This window comes from Gadus macrocephalus, chromosome 9 (genome assembly GCF_031168955.1).
Source record: "Gadus macrocephalus chromosome 9, ASM3116895v1".
Taxonomy (NCBI): Eukaryota; Metazoa; Chordata; class Actinopteri; order Gadiformes; family Gadidae; genus Gadus; species Gadus macrocephalus.
Window position 1 is genome coordinate 2,696,551 of NC_082390.1, and position 19,553 is coordinate 2,716,103.

Here is a 19,553-nt window from a genome sequence, read left to right on the forward strand (position 1 = left end):
AATGAATGGACGGACAAATGAATGATTGAATCGAGCGATCAACGAGTGCATGGATGGACGAAAAGAAACACAAGGACGCCAGGATATAAAACAGTTGTTTATTTGAATGAAAAGTGGAACATAATATTGGCCAACGTTTCAGTTTGTCTTCTATGGTACTCATAATAACAAACACTGTGCACATTTGGAAGATAAGCATTTTTTTTATTTATAGGCCTACATTAAACGTGTGTGAATAATATTTCAAAAACAGGTTACGCTACAGTAAACAGCAAAAAAGGCAATACTGTAATTGCCTTAAAAACAATGAAGGCAAGAGTTATCACTGAAGTTGTCTGCTGAGGAGGAACATTGAAATATGCATTTCAAAATATTAGTTGTTTGCAGAGGTAGACAGCATTAAATAATCTTAATGTCGCTAGATGGAATAACAACTTATTTTTCACTGACACGTGACTAAAATATTACATTGGCACACACAGAAAGAAAACATTAAATAAATAATAGTTCCAAAAAAAGAAGATGAGACATTTACTAGTGGGAGCATATATTAAAATAAAGGCATAGTTCACAATGTATTACTGTAAAACAAAATCTCTATCTTTGAAGTTTGTTTTGTGCAAAAGCAAATAGCTACCAGTATACACTTAACGACAATTTACAGTTTAGGAAAAGGTAGCCAAAAAATGGTATGGATTATGACAATTGATATTGTTAAACAGGGTTGAGCATTGGCACCATCGAGATGTGTATCTTCTCTTTTGGTTCAAAGTGAATGTGAAAACTGGCATATAAAAACAATATATTCAAGTCAAATGTAATATGTCCCCGACATATATACTTCAGTTGATAGCAAACCTTTTATTTCTGTTCTTATGCCAACTATATAACTAAGCTTCAATATTCCCTTTAGGGTCAGTCTGTTCAAGAATTACAAAACACAACACAACTGTTAATCAACAGTTTGAGTCAGTAACATATTACCTTTGGCATGTGAAGTTCACAAATAATAGTCATAAATATAACAACGAGTGTATAATACTTATGCTGAGTTATAACACTCTGGACAGGTGAAATTGATCATTGGGAGATAATATGAATTGCCCTAGAGGGCTTGTACACCAGAATGCATATTGAGAGGACTCAAGAGAGTTGTTGTACTTTAAAATCCTACATCAACGGGGATATACTGTAACCTAGGCTAATGGCAACTTTGTTTTGCCACACATCTCACAGGAGAAACAAGGTTGCAGTTTTAAGCACAACAAAAGTATCCCCATATTAAAAAAATAATAATTTCACAATTAAATTCTAAACAATGAGCAAAGAAACATTACTACCAATATAATACATTCCAATGTTCCTACGCTTCCAAAATCGAGGCGGTCAGTGCAATGTGCATTGCGATGTACAAGTCCTATCATGAAACAAGTATTTTAACTAACATTTTACAAATAAAACACACACTTAAAATCCTACCCATTCTACGTGAGACTTGTATTAAATGTAATCTAATACAAGCATAGAGCAAAAAAAATAAAAAGCGTTGGCAATATTCTTTGCTTTGAACAATTCATTACAAACTCCTTTATAGCACACGTTGTCTTATATGGGATATTTAAGCAAAACTTGATGTGTAAATTAGCAATCTAAAACACAAATGTTGATCAAGTGGGGTCTTTACATGTCTCCTTAGGAATTAGCTTTAAAGCTCCTACGAGGGTCTGAAAAAAAACAAACAACAAATAGCATTAAGACTGCATCTCAACGGTCTCCATCACTTCGTTTTGCCGGGAGCTACTTCCTGCATTAGTTTTGCAGACCAAAGTAACAACTGCAAGCAAGATGAGCCAATGTATCAGAGTATGCATTTATTTATTTTTATTTTCTGCTCTGCTGTAAATCGTCTGTTGACTCCAACCCTGTGGCAAAACATTTAGAATCGTTAACTTTTAACACTGACGGTGTAATTTGCACTGTTAAAAATATCAACACAAAAATGGGTTGGCAGATATCGGTAAACTCCTCACAGGGCCTTTAAAGTGGTCACAGGTGACCGGGGTAGGGGGGCGATGGGGTGGACTTATGCATTTTGTTCTTCAATGTCAACGCTGCAATCAAACAGAGTGGCCAGCTGCTCCTCGTAGTTTGCAATGTTTCTCTTCATGATGTCCATGCATGGGCCCAGCAGCCTCTCGAAGGCCTGCACGTCCATCGCTTCAGAAAAACACACCAATAAAGGACGCGTAAGAGCAGGCTTAAGGAGTAAGACATTTACGGACGTAGTATAAACACTATTCCACTTATTTTAACAGCATCTCCCGTCTCTCTCTCACTCTCTCGACTTGTTTTAAATAAATAACCTTAGGCAATGTGCTTTTAGGTGGTGCAATAACATACTAACTCAACAATTGGATAGGTACATACAAATACGGACGAGAAAAATTAAACTGTACCCAAGCATTTGACGCTTCCAACGGCATAGGCTGAGGCTGCTCTGGGCTTATTGGTGACAAGTGCCAGCTCCCCGAAGTACTGGCCTCTCGAACACGTGGCAATGTCAAGTTCCTCTTCTCCTTCCTCCTTTTTCGTCTGAGGGCAAATTAAAAGTGTTAATGGAATCTCTAACAAAGGCCGTCATATGAGTGAGTTGACACTCCCACTTGAGGTGCCACAAATAGTACGATTTTGAAATGTTCTGTGATGGCTGAACAGAATTCCTCTCAATTTCCCTATTTTTTTGGAACAAAATTGTTCTTTAGTTGTTTAGGCCGTAGGTGATTAGTATTTCAAATAATACTTAACCAAAGTGATGAACTTAGGAACACAGTATGGTATTTTCTTTTAGAAAAAGACAACAATAGAAAAAAAAAAACATAGCGTAGGCACGTGTGCCGACATACCCTACTTCTCTTCATGGTAATTCTGACTTGGCCGGATTCAACAATGTAGAAGCAGTCCGCTAGATCACCCTGTAACATCAACAGAACCATGTTAATGACTTACTATCCGAAAGGCACAGTCATGGCCAATCCACGTGCAGTTTATTCACGACAAAGATCACTACATAATAGGGACCTGTGCGATGATCTGCTCTCCGTCGATGTAGGCCTTGGTGGACAACACATCCACCACCTTCATTCTCTCTGAGAGCTGGGGATGGGGACACAATAAGAGTGAGATTTACTATAGCATGTTTCTGGCAGGTACTTTAAAACCAAAGTAACAGATGGGCCCATACCTCTAGTGATGTAAGTAGCGGTAATGTTTCGATGAATGCCTCGTAGAGCCTTCTCTTTTTTGCTTTATTATTAACGATGATCCTTCTGAACGTCAGACGATCCTGAAAAGGTTTGTACGCAAGATATATCTAACCATTTGAGGAAAAGAGCACTGAAGAAAAATTCACATGGATAATAAATGTCTGTTAAAATTCACACAGTGTCCAACAGTGGGTGACACTGAGTCACGGGACACCGTGTCTGCTCCCCTAAACCCAAACATCCTCCTCTGTAGCACTCGGGTTCTTAAAATTCATAAACATCGGGGGAGGCCTACGGTAAATAAGGACAGCGGGTTATAGACCGGGATGGTACTCACCAGGCACCAAAGGGCTCCGGGCGAAGTTGCGACTATCGTGGCCGCCCTGGGGGTGTTGTACATCAAGGCCAACTCCCCAAAGCTTCCTTGGTTGTCGTAGCAACCCACCAGCTTACCAACGCCCTCGACCCCCATGAAGATGTCAAATGTCCCACTAGAGACAGATAGAAAGGAACGCGAGGAGGAGACGTTACTGCGTCTCCGTTGTGTTTTTTTTGGGGGGTTTGTTTGTCGTCCGTTCAACATGTCGCGTTTCAAGTGACACGTTTTCCGAAGCAGGGCTGCACGATTTATATGGATGACAGATATGTGTATGGCCACGATATCAAACATCACAAAGGCAGCATTTAATCACCGTAGCAATTAAATGGAGTCGAGATATACAATTGATAGACAGCAGCATACACACAAGATATAAAGCGATCACAATGTGATTACTTTATTAACCACAAGCAGTCAGAGTAAGTACTCACTCACAAAACAAATCAATATCAATGTTTAATAATGTAATGAAGAATAAAATACTGTTGGGGACAAATGGGTTTTGTTAAAAGCATTGTCTAGTGGCAAGATTGTTAAATTCCTAGCCGAAAGGTACGTGCAAACCTTGATAAAACCGGCTCCAAAAAGGCTCAGGATGTAAGGAATTACCTTTCAATGACGTAGAAGTTGTCACCGTCGTCAAATTGATCTATGATGTGCTCTCCGTTGACGGCAAACTTTTCAAACATGGCATCCAACACCTGCGAGATCTCTTCCTGTGGTAAGATGAAACAATTATAACAATAATTAATAATGATATTAAGACTTAATAATTATTTCAAAGAAAAGTTCCCTTGCAGCATTAGTTTAATCAAATGAATAAATATATACTTATATACTTGCTTACATTTCATGTCATATAAGAGACAGTTTAGTCTCATGAATCCGTCTTTGGATTGCTATCTAAAGTTTAAATCTGGGTGACTGGGCTTATCAATTTGTTTCACTCTATATTTGTCCGGACCAATCATGCTGCCAGAGGCGTGGATCAAAGTGCTTAATTTACTAAAGGCTTAGTTATGGTTCCACGTTGACGCAACGCAAGGGGGTTTACGGACCCGTTGGGTCCTTCCGGACCCTCCTAGTGCCCACTGCAAGGGCCTGACGTGCGCCTCGCAAAAAATTGCAAACTTGCGTCAAGGGCTGTGATTGGTTCGCTATCGTAAATCCGTCCTAAACCCGACGCAGGACCAAAACAGGTTCACGACTGCGTTGAAGCGACTTTGAGGTCATTGCGTTGCGTCAACATGGAGTGTGTGTCTCTCAAGGTTCAAAATCACCATGTTCATCACTGGCCACTGTAGAAATACAATACTTTAAATCCCCTTCTGGGGAGAACATCTCCGTAACAAATCAGGAAACAAGGCTTAACCACACTCCTTTCAGTTGTTGGTTTCCGGCTCAGCCTCTGTGCTGCCACCTCAAGAAGTCTCTCTATAACATAGGACAGCTGGATCCGACATTGTCGGATTTTCCATTAAAACAGCTAGAAGTGCAGTCATCCACTGACCGGCTCCAGGTTCTTGAACAGGAGAATGTTCCTGCACGCCTCCTGTAGTCTCCGTCTCTGTTCGTCTGTTTTTGGATGGGTGACCTACAAAACAAACCAAACATGTTTAATACAACCCTGCTGTTTGCCCCACAGTGTATAAACAGCATACCTAACGTTATTCATTTTTTTCACGAAACAACATTACTACAACCAACATGTACACATGACCAGTGAAGCATAAGGGAGTTTACCCTTGGCTCCTTCTCTTCCTCTTCATCATCAGGGTTGAATGCTTCAGCACACACTGAACAGGAAGGGAAAAATGTAAATGTCCAGAATTCAAATATTTAATTTCTGTTCCTCTGACTGAATAATTATAACATGGGCATCCACAATTTAGCGGAAACGTGTATCCTAAGGGACTTGGATGTCATTAAGGAGCAGGCAGGCTAGGGGTCGGCATCTCGGTCAAGGGTGTTCAAACCAAGAACCCTTAGGCTTGGAGACTACACTATCCTGCTGCAAGGGTTACTGGGGAAGTAGCCTGCTTCGATAGAGATGACTACACCCCTTTACACAGGTGATCCATCCTGTGATTTTCTTCTGAAACATTAAAACACATTCATTAGGCGGACACTTTTTATCCAAAGGGAAACGCAATAAGCGCGATCAACCATGACGATTTTGGTTGAATGTTTCAAGGGCCAGGGTGCAGTCTGAACAGATGAGCCTTCAGACGCAAGATGCGTAGGGTTTTAGGTGTCCCCGAACCAGCGGGGGACTCGTTCTACCCTTGTGGAGCCGGAAAGATCTAGATTTTGCTGTGTGGCAGTTGGGGTACCCTCGTAGTGAGGGGAGCAGCCACCCGTTTAGCGGTCATAGAGTGTAGGGGACGGGCACGCGGCGTGTGGTTTGACCACGTCCTGGATGTAGAACGGGTCGGTGCCGTCCGCAGCACGGAAGGCAAGTGCCAGTGCGTTGGATCTGACTGAGTAGCCCCCGCTCGCCATCGCTGAGTGCAGAGACGGATGGAGCTGATTCTGTTCATAGCGTTTAAAACAGGCTGAATCATGCTGTCCCTCCCATTTTAGTGCACAATTTATAAACTGGGCTAACAATCCTATGAACTCTGATTAAATATAGATCTTTTTTATTTGTTAATATACAATCTTATTATTGTCCTCTCCTCCTCACTGACATTATATTTATATGGAAGTTAATACAGAATGAATAATGCCTTTGTAAATATATTATAATCCTGGGTGATACCATCTTTTTCCCTGGACTTCCATGTTCCTGGAAAATTTAGCAGGTACGATGACACATAACTTTCCAAGAAGAAGCGAGTTTACATCTTCTCCACGTATCATTTTGGCAGAACTACAGTTATTATTAGTGTTGCCAAACTCTAACTGAAATGGGTATAAACCACATCAGGACATTGGTCCTATCTTCTTTCACATCCGTCTAATCCTATGCCTGGAGACAGAGTTTTTAGAGACATGACTGAAGATAGTTCATCGCCATTATCGTAAACAGAAACACAGCGACAGGAAACAGATGGAAAATGTCTACATGCTGTATATATGGAGGAAGATCTGATGGAGACGTGGTCCATGTGAATATGTCAAAGGACATTTCCGTGGGGCTATGATAACTGATATCTTCCAGAATGTTCCTCTTGAGATTGCACTACTAATTCTGCCAGTCGGAGTGGACAGTGAATGTAAACTCACCTGAAGCTCTCCTGACGAATCTGTTAATCACCGGAGCTGTAAAAAATGGATGGGAAAAAAACTGTAATCATTATACATGTTATTTTAATACATCAAGACACTATTAAATAATTTTAGTGGGAATAACCAGAACAAATATAAAGCTCAATTGATCAACACATGCAAACATCCTACGGTATAATGTTCTTAGATTGATCGTGTTTCCCTGGATCCAATCTACAATAAATGGACCAAACAATGGACTTTTGAGAACGATGTTTCTCAGAGAATGTATCAGTTAGCCATGAGGCAAACCATTAGCCTTCCTTTGATGACATAGAAATATGGTGAATGCTATCCCAACTGTGGGGGAGCAGGCTCCAAAGGGCACAGGCCTGTGACAGAGCCCTGACACGGGAGTGCACCTGTCAACAACGCCCGACACACCGGAGGGCACTCGTTGGGATCCCACGTCAAGCCTGCGGCTCGCTGTCGTGCTGCACCCAAGTGAACCGTCTTGTCACATACGGCGACCATTTACGTCGTTTGTCCATCCACACGACTTCTTTAGGAAATAGGCCAATTTGACGCGATCTTCGTTACACACAGCGTTGCTCTATTTTTTTTGTCACACGTTATGGACACGGTCATTTTTTTCCAAATGGGAGGGCCTGGGACTTGAAACAATTGTGCTTGAGATGGGTCAGTGCCACTTTTTTGAATCATCAAGGGGACTGATCAAGATCAAGGCAGTCGTGTGGCATATATTAGGGTTCATTCAGCATCCATTACCGGGGCTGTATCCTCGCTGTGGAGGATGCAAGGTGTCAAGCCCCCGAACGCCACAGCACCAGAGAGGTAGCCTATTCCTTACATACGAGCGTTCATCATTTTTCGTCAAATCACTAAGACATCCACACCAAGGCGCTTGGATCTGAGCACAAAGCATGTATGCCTCAGCTTACCTATGAATTCTTCGTCATCCTCATCCTCTTCGCCGTTTTCAGAATCGATCTGCATCGCTTCGTCAATGAAATTGACCGCTTTGCCAGGTCTTGTGGCCGAATTTTGGTCATTGCCAAATGAGGCCCCTCTGGTCTCGCTGTCCTTCAGTTGGGTGAAATATTGTAAGGCAAACTCAAGCAAATCCCTGGGTTGATTCCTCAACACTTCCACGGTAAAGCCCTGTAACAGCTCCGTCAGTCCTTCAGGGATTTCTATACTCATTCCTGTTGTCAAGCTATGGATGAGACAAAATGCCGGTTTGCTGCAAAAATGACAGAATGTGGTCCGATCTCCTTAAAAACACAGAACAAAAATATCCAATGTATCAGACATCGCACGAAACCGTCCAAATGAGCGAATTAGCAAATTAAAATGGCTGTGGATCTTTTTGGTCCAAGCATCTCTTCTGCTGCTTCTGGCTACAGGAAATCCACGCATGTGACCCACGGATCCATGGCAACCACATACCCTGGGATTGCGTACGAGCTGTAAAATGTGGCAGCTTGTCACGTGCTTCAATTAGGAGCATATTTTGAGTTAAATCAAATTAAATGAAAAAGGTAATACACCGCAAAATAAAAACACGCACACATTTAACACGCTACGTTACGTAGCGTATTATTATTAATAGTTGCCAACAGTGATATTTGCCTATTTCATCACATGTATTTTCTGTCAACGCAAATGGGTAGCCTTTTCTAATAGGTTATCGATTATTCCTATTTTTTACTTCGATATACTAGATCACGTCTCAACCTCATAAAACATAAACATAGCTATAAACATCTATAATAAAAATACCTAGGCCTATAACATAACATGTATAAATGAGCGCCTATATGAATGAAGTGGGAAGGGAGTGGAAAAAAATATATTTTATATATTAACCTTCCCCTGATGGGGCGTTTTGAGTTGACCACTGAAACATCTGACATGCAGTTCTCCCTCCCTCTGTTCTCCTCCTATGACGCCCCTCCCCCAGCCTACAGTGGCCCACATCTGTCAGCATGTATCTTGCAGACGCAATGCTCCCGCTCAGGCGAAGTATGGCTAGATAGCCATAGCTTTTGTGCCGTGTGACCTCTAAAGACACATGTAGGCCTATTCAAATCGTAAAGTGTCATTGAAGACACTAGTTGCCGTTCTGAATAGTGTTAGGATTGAATGCCAATGGAAACTGTCTACTGGTGTCTTGGACAGGCTTTTGATAACGTGGAGTGAAAACATCAGCTAGCAATGTAATATGGCTCCGAGGGCATTATTACATTTTATGTGCAGAGGTTCCCACGGTCGCAATGCAGGTCACATCTGCTTTGAGGGTCTGGTGGTTTACCAGAGATCAGATTCTAATGCTCGAATCTGGTATTCTTACTTGGAAAACTAAAAGTGACTATCACAAGGAAGTAGCCATTTTGTACTTTAAGAGTCAACACTTTTAGCCTAATTAAAGATCTACAAATACTAATTAGAAGTATAAGGGGATGGTGGATTGCCCGTTATCTTCGTGAAAGCAAACATATTTAGAATGGTTAGGTTCAAATTGTCACCACTGAACCTGACCTCTAAAAGTACAATGGACGGCCCTAATTAACTAAGAGAAAAATGCAGAGCACATCCTCGGTTGTTGTTGACGTTTTCTTTCAGCCTTAGAATATTCAACACCCGGTTTACAATGACATCTAGTGGCCTGACATTGTACTACAACGTAAAGGAAAATATGTATTGGTGTTATGGGTCAACTTTTACACAATAAGGCTTCTTTTCTGAATGTTGTAATTGTTCTGAACAATGAAGACTTTTACTTAATTATATACAGTTATACTAGTATTATTTTGGATTAAAAAATCAAGTTGTTGCCCTTATTTGATATGGGCAACAACTTGATGGCATGAACATCCTACCATCAGTTTCTCACACAACAATATTTAAATACAAATGAACACATAAGTCCTTACAGATCACATTGAGGTTTTTCTCCAGGAAACATTTATTTGATCAAGAGACTGGATCACATCTTTCCATAAACTGGGCAGTTAAATATTAACAAATTTACAGTCATGAGGAATGTAAAAAAAAGAAAAAAACAAAACGAAACCAATGCACATTTTTTATAAAACCCCAATCCAGGGACCACGCCTAGAGAAATGTCTGGCCATGGTGATGTTGACCTAGCTCAAGGTATAGCCCACTACTACCTCCCCAATCATTCAGTGCTTCAAAGTTCATCCTTTTCTGTTGTTGCCTGTGAAATACAAGGAGAAAGGGTTAAGATTTCACCCAACATTCAAATCGGTGTTTGGATCAAGTTTTCGAGAGAAGTACAGCTATATAATATTTGGTTTGCGTCATCTCACCGAATCGTCATCGTCGTCTGCGATTTCGTCCTCCTCTTCCTCTGCCTCCTCCTCTACAGCCTCCTCGGGCTCTTCCTCTGGCTCTTCTTCAATCTACAGCCCCGTCGGACAAGGGCACATCAACGGTCACAATCACATTCATCTGGGCGCCACACATGAACCAACTAAAGTGCACTACTGCAATGGATAACAGACAAGATCCAGCTGACCAAAAAGACAGTCAATACACAAAAAACGAAATTGCATTCCAGGACTTTATGTTTCGTTACCAAGTAAGTCAATTCACAGACTTTATCCTAAGGGACTTACAAATGAATTAGGACATATATTGAACTTCCTGCGCAGGCAGGAGTTAGGCATTTTGGATGCCACTTGTGTATTTATGCACAGACTGTATGTAAAAAGGTGCTCTGCAAAAAAGGTCTTGATACCCCTATAGTCAAAGGTTGGAAACCCCTGTACTAGACTATTCTGCGCGTGCGTACGTGCGTGCGTGCGTGCTCGTGTATGTGCGCCCGTGGCCGCGTGTCTCACCTGTTCATCGAGGTCCACGTTCATGCTGAGCCTCAGCATGCGCTCGATGCGGTCTCCGTAGGCCTTGGTGTCGGCCAGCTGGTAGCCGGAGCGCAGCGTGGCGGTCTCGAAGAGCACCACGGCCAGGTCGGACGCCGTCTGGTCGTCGGCGTTCTCCTGGAGAGGAGGAGGAGGAACCCAACGGTGGAAGAACATGAATAAAATTAGGGATCGACCGATTTATCGGTCGGCCGATATTATCGGCCGATATTCGCGGTTTTTACGTGTATCGGTATCGGCCGATACGCGGCTGATTTTCGCCGATATTTATATATATTTTTTTACTTGTTCTACCTCACCTGTTTTTAATATTTGTTAAATATTGTTCATCTACTTGTTCTTACTTGTTCTACTTCACCTGTTTTTACTATTTGTTAAATATTGTTTTTTATATTGAAGTTCAATAAATGTTCCTTTAAAAAAATAAAATAAAATAAAAATCGGCTCAAGAAAATCGGTATCGGCGTATCGGCTAAGGCTGATAAAAAAAAATCGGTATCGTATCGGCCCTAAAAAATCGGTATCGGTCGATCCCTAAATAAAATGATAAAAGTGACGAGGTTGGCAAACTGTCAAGTCCTTTAAGGTTAGGGTTACCCTAACCCTTTTGGGGACACATGAACAGTGAGGGGGGGCTAGGCGTCTTACTCTGCAATGCCTAAAGTTAAGGGCCGATTATGGTCCCACGTTCACGCAACGGGGTTACGGACCCCACTCGTCCTTGCGGACCCTCCTTGCGTCCACCGAAAGGGCCTGACGTGCGCCTCCCAAAAATGGTAAACTTCCGTCGAGGCCGACGCAGCAGCGAGGGCTGTGATTGGTCCGCTGACTCAAGCCCGACGCAGAAACCATAAAGGTTCACGACTGCGGCGAAGCGTCTGCGTGGTCACTGCGTTGCGGGATCGTGGGACCATAATCAGCCCATTAGACTTGGGGGAGGTCATGATGTCCGGACATAATTGAGGCCAGCCCCCCCTAAACAGCTGGTGGCGTGGTGGCGCTTGTGGACTGACGAAGACTTACGTGGACTTTCTTCAGCATCTGCTTGATCAGAGGGTGCTTGGGATTGATCTCCAGGGTTTTCTTCTGACTCGCATAGTAGCTGAAAAAAAAATAAAACAAAGGAGCAGTTTAGTTAAGATGAAGCCCTTTAAGATGGTGTTTGTTCTGTTCCCTGGTTGTTAAATAATCAGCACAATCGTTTTGTTTTTTTACATTGCATTGGCAAATATTACATGGAGATATTGAGCTGTGCGCTTGAGCAGCCAATTTAAAAGGCGTGCTTGGTAACAGAGACAACACTCCGGGAGACGATCCTTCGGCACAGGCTGGTACTTTAACATCAGCTATCATAACTTTAAGCAATGCTTATGTTGATGAGATCCACAAGGACACCTACTTGGTGGAAATGTCTTTTCCTGTCTGGTAAGCCTGTGCCTTCATGATCCTCTCCATGTTTCCGGACCAGCCGTATTGGCTGGCGACCAACGCGCAGGGAGAGCTGGTCAGCCTCTGGGAAATGATGGCCTTCTCAATCTGCGAGGAGAAAAAATACAAATATTAACAATAAAACAAACTCCAGTGAGGGCATTTTTCTATGCGTTCCTTTGCTATGGCTATTTTAGAGTTAGAGTTTCGTCTTTTGGTGACGTGATCTAAATCGACTGAAGACAAGTGTAAAAACGACAGCGGTTTGGAGAGCACGCTTGGCCAATAAATCCATAAACGAAGCCCCTTGAGTTACATTGGGGTCGACACTAGTCGCAGTCTGACCTCAGCATGGCCTTTCCCTCTCTAGCCTGTGACGCGACAGCGAGGGGTCTCCCACCTTGTCCTTCAGGGACTTCTCCTTCAGCCAGGTGGTGAGGGGCTCAAAGTCCTTCTCCAGCTCCTCCCTCTTGCCCTTGGCCTTCTCGCTCTCGTCGAACTTGATGCCCTCCTTGGCCACGTTCTGGAAGCGCTTGCCGTCGAACTCGGGCAGCGCCTGGATGCAGTACTCGTCCACGGGCTCCGTCAGGTACACCACCTCGTACCCCTTCTTCAGCAGCCTCTCGACGAAGGGGGAGGACTCAGACTGCAGGCACAGGGAAGAGGCAGATGAGCAAAGGGTGGAGGTTTTAGGTAAATGCCACACGGAGAAGTAAACCAAGTAAATAGTACTAATGGGGCTGTGATGTATTCGCCATTGTCAAGTGGTGTACTTATTTGATCGTGATCTTGTTGGCATTTCTGAAGTGATAAGGAACGGATGCTTGGCATTCAGGCTCAACTAAAACTACTAATTGGTCATCACTTGTCTGATAAATACGTTTTAAGGACCATTCCGCCGCTGAAGTGCATTAAGCAAACATAAATACACATGGCACGCTCACATAGATTCCTGCCCCCCCCCCCCCCCCCCCCTAGTTACCTCCTTCCGGTTGGTGCCGGCCATGAAGTAGATCTTGTCCTGCTTCTCCTTCATGCGCTCCACGTATTGCTCCAGGCTGGACACCTCAGTGTCGCTGTGGGAGGTGAAGAAGCGCAGCAGCTTGGCCAGCCGGGTGCGGTTGGAGTGGTCCTCGATCACGCCCAGCTTGATGTTGGTGCCGAACTCCTTCCAGAACTTGTCGTTGTAGTGCTCCTCGGCGATCTTCTTGATCATGTCCAGGGTCTTGCGCACCAGCTTCTTGCGGATGACCTGGATGATAAGAGTTGGACACACAAAATACAATTCTGTGAATAAAATGTATGTTAGGGGCCCGAGTTCTGTCTGGGCTAGAGTCCTAGAAGCCGGGTTGGAATCCCAGAGAAAGGACCAACTTTAAGGACTAACTTTGCCTTTATTTTCTATTTTACTCATTTTTTGCATGCATTTTCTTTTACTTATCTATTAATTTATTTTATGACAATGTTTATGTGAAGCACTTTGAGTCTGCCTTGTGTATGAAAAGTGCTATATAAATAAAGTTGCCTTGCCGTAAAGGAAATCAATACTTTAAATTCATACTGTATGTGAAAACACATGAATCGGGAATATCGTGAAGTATTCATGTAAAGATGGAACGCCCGGCTCACCTTAAGGAGTTTGTGCTGCTGCAGGGTCTCTCTGGACACATTGAGGGGGAGGTCATCAGAGTCCACCTTGACAGAGAGACCATTTGTTAGTCAGGAAGTCCACCAAAGAACTACCAACGAGCCACATGGTTCGAGGAACCTCATGTAATTCAGAGTCCTATCAAAGAACTTCTTAGTCAAATTCCGATCAAAGTTAACCACCAACCAGCTACATAGTGCCACAAACATCTCAAATATTGCGTTGCGCTCTCTTTAGTCAAGGCATTCAATTTAACTAACCATTTAATGACAGGGCTTTACATAAACGACAGCACCAACTAAACCTAAGGCCAAAAACCAAAAGTACAAAAATAAAAACTCACCACTCCCTTGACAAAGTTGAGGTATTTGGGCATCATGTCATTGAAGTCATCTGTGATGAAGACCCTTCTGACAAACAGCTGAGAGGGGAAAAAGAAGAAAGGCGAGAAAAAAAAAAAAAAAAAGTTAAAAACAACATTAAAAAGCTACCTTTATTTTGAAAGCGTAAAAACCACGTATGAGCCATCATTGTTCTACTGAACGTGGGCGAACCTTGATGTAGTCGTTCTTCTTGGAGCCGTACTCGTCGAACATCCCCCGGGGGGCGGAGGCGGGAACAAAGAGGATGGACTTGAAGGTGACCTCGCCCTCGGCAGTGAAGTGGATGTGGGACAGGGGCTCGTCTGTGTCCTAAGGAGGGGGGGGGGGGGGGGGGAAGAGGGACCACCGTCAAGCTGAGCCTGCAAGACGCGCTCTTGAACACACACTGTGAACACGGGCCAAGGGTGCCGAGAAGAGCATCGAGGTGGGGGGGGGGGGTTTAGCACGAACCTTGGAGAAGGTCTTGTAGAAGGCCTTGTACTCCTCCTCCTCCACCTCCTTGGCTTGCCTCTGCCAGATGGGCTTGATGTCGTTCATCAGCTCCCAGTCCCACACGGTCTTCTCCACCTGCGGGTTGCACACAGTTAACGTCAGAACCACCCCAGGGTTGCCCGACTCGCCACCAGCTAGAGCTGGGCGATTAATCCATTTTTTTTTAAAATCGTAATTCAACATATGGTTTAGGACGATTAAAAAAAGAAAATAAAAGAAAGAACTTTGTGAAATATCAACTTGGCTTTCGTTTGCCTAAAGTCTGTGGCAACCAAAAGCAGCAGCACAACACATTTATTCCAACATCGTAAACGGAGGAACGCAGCAGAGTGGGAGATTATTATATTTATTTTGCTGTTGGTAAATCAATGCTATTCTTCAAATAAACATACACAGAAAACTATATGATTTCATCGTTCTCTTTCTGAACTGGAGAATAGCACGAAACGGAGGCAATCACCCACCTTCTTGGTCTTGGGCTTCTCCTTGTCCTCCTCCTCTTCCTCCACCTCCACCTCATCCTCGCTGGCGTCCTTCTCGGCCTCCTCTGCGTCTTCCTCGATCGGCTCCTCCGTGGTTTCAGTCTAGGACAGGGCGTGGCCGGTTTTAATTAACCGTATGCTTAACCGACCATTAACCACCGATCATTAACCAACACATGCTAATAGTTAAAAAGCCAAATTGTAGCTAAATTCGGATGGTCAGTTGGCAAAAGATAATGCAACTTTCACATTAACGTGCTATATCGTGTACAGGACTCGGACCCTGAAGCGTGTGAGAGAGTCACCTTGCTGGCCCACACGTAGATGGGGAAGTTGATGAACTGGGAGTACTTCTTCACGAGGTTCTTGATGGTCTCCAGCTCCAGGTAGTCTGAAGCCTCCTCCTTTAGGACCAGTCTAAAAATGTGGACAACAATACCGTATCAATATATATATATAAAAACACATATGCAACTCTGACATTTAGTTACAACAACAGAGCCTTGAAATCCCACAAATCTTCAATAACATGCATGTTTCATGGCCACTACTTAATTTCGTTTTAACATCTGAAAAAAACCCAGCGGGTAGCGGGTAGAGTTCAACGATTAATCAAATTCAAACCCTTATCGCGATGTTATAGAACATGATATGCAAATCGCACAGGCTGCGATTTGCTTTTTTTGTTATTGTTACTGACTGGAGATCAGTAAGACTCGTATTTCTTTTACAATTCAATAGTTGAAGTAAAGATGTTATATTATCAATTAATCTCAACACATAGGCCTGGCCTAAAAGGAAAGAGCAGTTTATATGTTGACTGCTTCCAATGTTGGTGTTGGTCATACTACAGAATGATTTATTGCTTGATAGTGAATGATACAGAACTAATAATCACGTACTAAATCGGTTGGTCGAAACAATCGCAATTCGATTATTTCCCCAAATGGTTCAGCCCTAGTAGCGGGCGGGCTTAACGGAGGTGGGGGAACTCACGTGACGGTGGAACCCCTCCCCAGGGTGTCTCCGCGGGGGTCCTCGATGACCGAGAACTCGTTGGAGTCGGACTCCCAGATGTGCTGGGTGCCGTTGTTGTGCTTGGTCGTCACGATGACCTTGTCGGCCACCAGGAAGGCGGAGTAGAAGCCCACGCCGAACTGGCCAATCAGCTCGTTGGTGGACTGGTCCGCCACCTGCGCCTCGTTCATCTGGTTGAGGAACTCGCTGGTGCCCGACTTGGCGATGGTGCCCAGGTTCTTCACCAGGTCGTCCTTCGTCATGCCGATGCCGGTGTCAGTGATGTGGAGCATGTTCCTCTCCTTGTCCGACTGGAGGGACGGAGGTTCAGTCAGTGACCACAGAACACCGGGACAAACGGGTTCAAGATAAGAGACGTGGGGCCTGTACTACGAAGCAAGTTCAACACGCCCGGGATATCTTCTGCCTAAGCCGGCTATACTAAGCCTAACAACCACAATCACGCATTAGGGCGGTCATGATGGTGGTTATCAATGTGCTTATTTAACCCCCATTTAAATGTGACATGGGGCGGTGTTTGCAGCTGATAATAAATTCGTAAAAGTCTTCCAGAACTGCATATCTTATCCAAGAGGAGCAAACTATGATATTAAACAAATAGGAATTAATTAATAATATAACCAAGGCTGAAGGCAACGCAGTAGCTCCTGCCAAAGGCAGGAAGGAAAGCTGGCAAAATATTGTGGCATAGGCTATGTTAATAGGCTTATCATTATCACTGCCCCATCATTAATGCATGAGTAGATCCTACAGTTATAATTTTGTAATCCAATAAATAAGTGTGCTGCTTGGATCAGCGTGCAAAAGATATTTTCTGCCTATTTCTTTCAGCTGCGACCCTTGCTATGTTAAACAGTATCGCGAGTTGTAAAGGACAAATATAAAGAAAATTTTCAAACCGGTAAGTCAGCTTACTTGGCTTCAATTCATCTCTGGGGTTGAAATATCAGTTTACGTAAGGCTATAGAACAATTCAATGGCTTTTGAATTTTCCAGAAGGAAAAAAAAAATCGATAATCTCACTATTCATGCACCAAGGCCAACATGTTTTTTTTGGATAATGATTCCATTTTCCAACAGAATTGGTTGGTCAGTAGGCGGTGCTTTTATACGTATTGATCGGTTAACTCGAACATAACCTGCTCTGGATCTGGTTGGAGGTGCGGCATCAGTTACCATGGCGATGTACTCTGGTAAATAGTGATCCACTTTCGTGACACTGAAACCACTGGGTTAAACCTGACGTTACCCCCGCTAACCCCTTTATCCTGCTGGGTAGCATAAGCCTCAGATGTGCCGGAGTCACGGATGGCCATACCTTGATCTTAATGGTGAGCTCCTCGTTGGTAGCCATGGCCTCGTCGCTGGTCAGAGACATCAGGCGGATCTTGTCCAGCGCGTCCGAGGCGTTGGAGATCAGCTCTCTGAGGAAGATCTACAGGAGAACAAACACGGTGGATAATGGAGGTCAGTGGGTGCGGATCGTACCCTCCATCGGCCGCCATAATGAAAAGCACACATCCATTAGAAATAATAGGGCTTGTACATCGCAATGTCACATAGCAACGACCGCCCGCCTCCACTTTGGAAGCATAGGAGCATTGCAATGTTAGGCATTATGGAAGTGGCACGGTGTTTTGGTCATTGTTTAGCATTTACATGTGAAATTATTTGTCATTATGTGGAGACATTGTCATGTTTGAAACTGTCACACTGATACTCATGTCAGATGTGATGCTACAACGTTTTCATTAACCAATGATACAGTATATTAACGTTGATTTAGGGTTTTAAAGTACTACAACTCTCTTGAGTTCTCTCATTAGGGCGGAGTTTCGCCACCCAAAGCCTCCCATGATGCTTTGCGATGTACAAGCCCTACAGAGCGTGTGTTGGGCGTCCGAGTGCGGCTCACCTCCTTGTTCTTGTACAGGGAGTTGATGATGAGCTTCATCATCCGGTTGACCTCGGCCTGGAAGACGTGCTTCTCCGATTTCTCCCGGATTTCCTTGATCTGTGCAGCGTTCAAGCCGTCCAACTGGATGGCTTCTTCCTCCCTGTGGGACAGCAATGAGAAAAATTCGTTAATAACCGAAATCCCCTTCACAACCACTTAACATTGTCAATAAGCAGTACAACATCTGCCACTCTCCCTCTCTAGAGGATGCTTGAAGCAAGCCAACATCACACAGACAACACCTTCTACGCAAACATTAGGGCTCACCCGGCTAGGCTACAGGAGAGAGTGTAAAAGGCAGTTCAAACATTAACTGCACTACGTTAGTCATGTTGAATTTGTAAAAACGTAAAAGGCATAGTGTGCCCTTTTCAAAAGGATAAATGGTGCACATATACAGGGTATGATGACCAATATGCCATAACAACATTTTGATAAAGCAGTTTTTACGATGAGCACATATTTAATTATGATAAAATTAACGAAATCAAGTATCTCCTCTTCACCAGAACGTGAAAAACACATTTAAGATGAACACTGAAAGAAATGATATGGTCACATGATTTGCATGGCATTGCGAAATCGAATCCACATCATGGAAGCATAATACACACACCTAATGTGACCCCATAAACGTACCTCTGAACGACTTCATCATCCGTTTTGGAACCATCTCGACTTTTCCCTAGGTCCTCATCGACGGCCCCATCGATGTCCAGCTCATCCTCTGCTTTCACGGCCGCTGTAAAGAAAGACACGATGCATATCTTAACGTTGGCTTAACACCACGGTTTAAATAACATGTATCCGTGCACGAAACCGGAGAGATTGACCCTGGGATGGATTAACGTTGCAATGTGGAAAAGAGTGAATAGGTGATTTCAGAATGAAGGGTGTGTGTCTAGGAACTGAAAGACTCCTCTAGCAGGATGTGATGACCAAGATTCTTCCTGAAATGGAAGAAATGTCCAGAAAAACTCACGCCGATGCTATAAGTCACTACACATACAGTGGACTTGAACCAACCCTCCGTCTTTCAAGATTCAAAGCATGGATTAATTGAGTATCCCAAATCCCATGTCTACGAAGGCAGGCTAACATTAGCTTGCCACCCAAGCTATGAATCAAACAAAATAAAAATGAATATATCTTAAGAACTTACCAAATGCCAACACCGCGCATAGCAGGCCTATCACCCAAACGCGTTGCATTTTGAAAGGTGACTGGAGGGAAACTTCAATGCGTCTACAGCTCCTGAAACAAAAGCCGGGCGATCAGTGCATGCAGCACCGTCTTGATGAGGAAGAAAGACAGGCCCCTTCGCGCACCACAAGAACCCGATTT

General features: G+C 43.6%; 1 protein-coding gene across 1 annotated transcript; it reads right to left on the bottom strand.

The window, feature by feature from the left end:
- Positions 1 to 84: 84 nt before the first annotated feature.
- On the bottom strand, positions 85 to 19,535 carry LOC132464916 (endoplasmin-like). Its single transcript, XM_060061550.1, has 29 exons — positions 19,372 to 19,535; positions 18,849 to 18,951; positions 18,168 to 18,309; positions 17,571 to 17,687; positions 16,211 to 16,542; positions 15,520 to 15,631; positions 15,197 to 15,316; positions 14,691 to 14,807; positions 14,412 to 14,549; positions 14,201 to 14,278; positions 13,839 to 13,904; positions 13,192 to 13,461; positions 12,610 to 12,855; positions 12,181 to 12,317; positions 11,805 to 11,883; positions 10,743 to 10,898; positions 10,209 to 10,301; positions 9,415 to 9,445; positions 7,815 to 8,147; positions 6,871 to 6,906; positions 5,386 to 5,438; positions 5,153 to 5,236; positions 4,252 to 4,358; positions 3,601 to 3,754; positions 3,242 to 3,343; positions 3,079 to 3,153; positions 2,904 to 2,972; positions 2,457 to 2,592; positions 85 to 2,217 (listed from the first exon to the last, which is right to left on the bottom strand). Exons 1-29 carry the CDS (start codon positions 19,418 to 19,420, stop codon positions 2,084 to 2,086), a joined length of 3,669 nt encoding a protein of 1,222 aa, XP_059917533.1. The 5' UTR covers positions 19,421 to 19,535; the 3' UTR covers positions 85 to 2,083.
- Between the last annotated feature and the right edge of the window lie 18 nt (positions 19,536 to 19,553).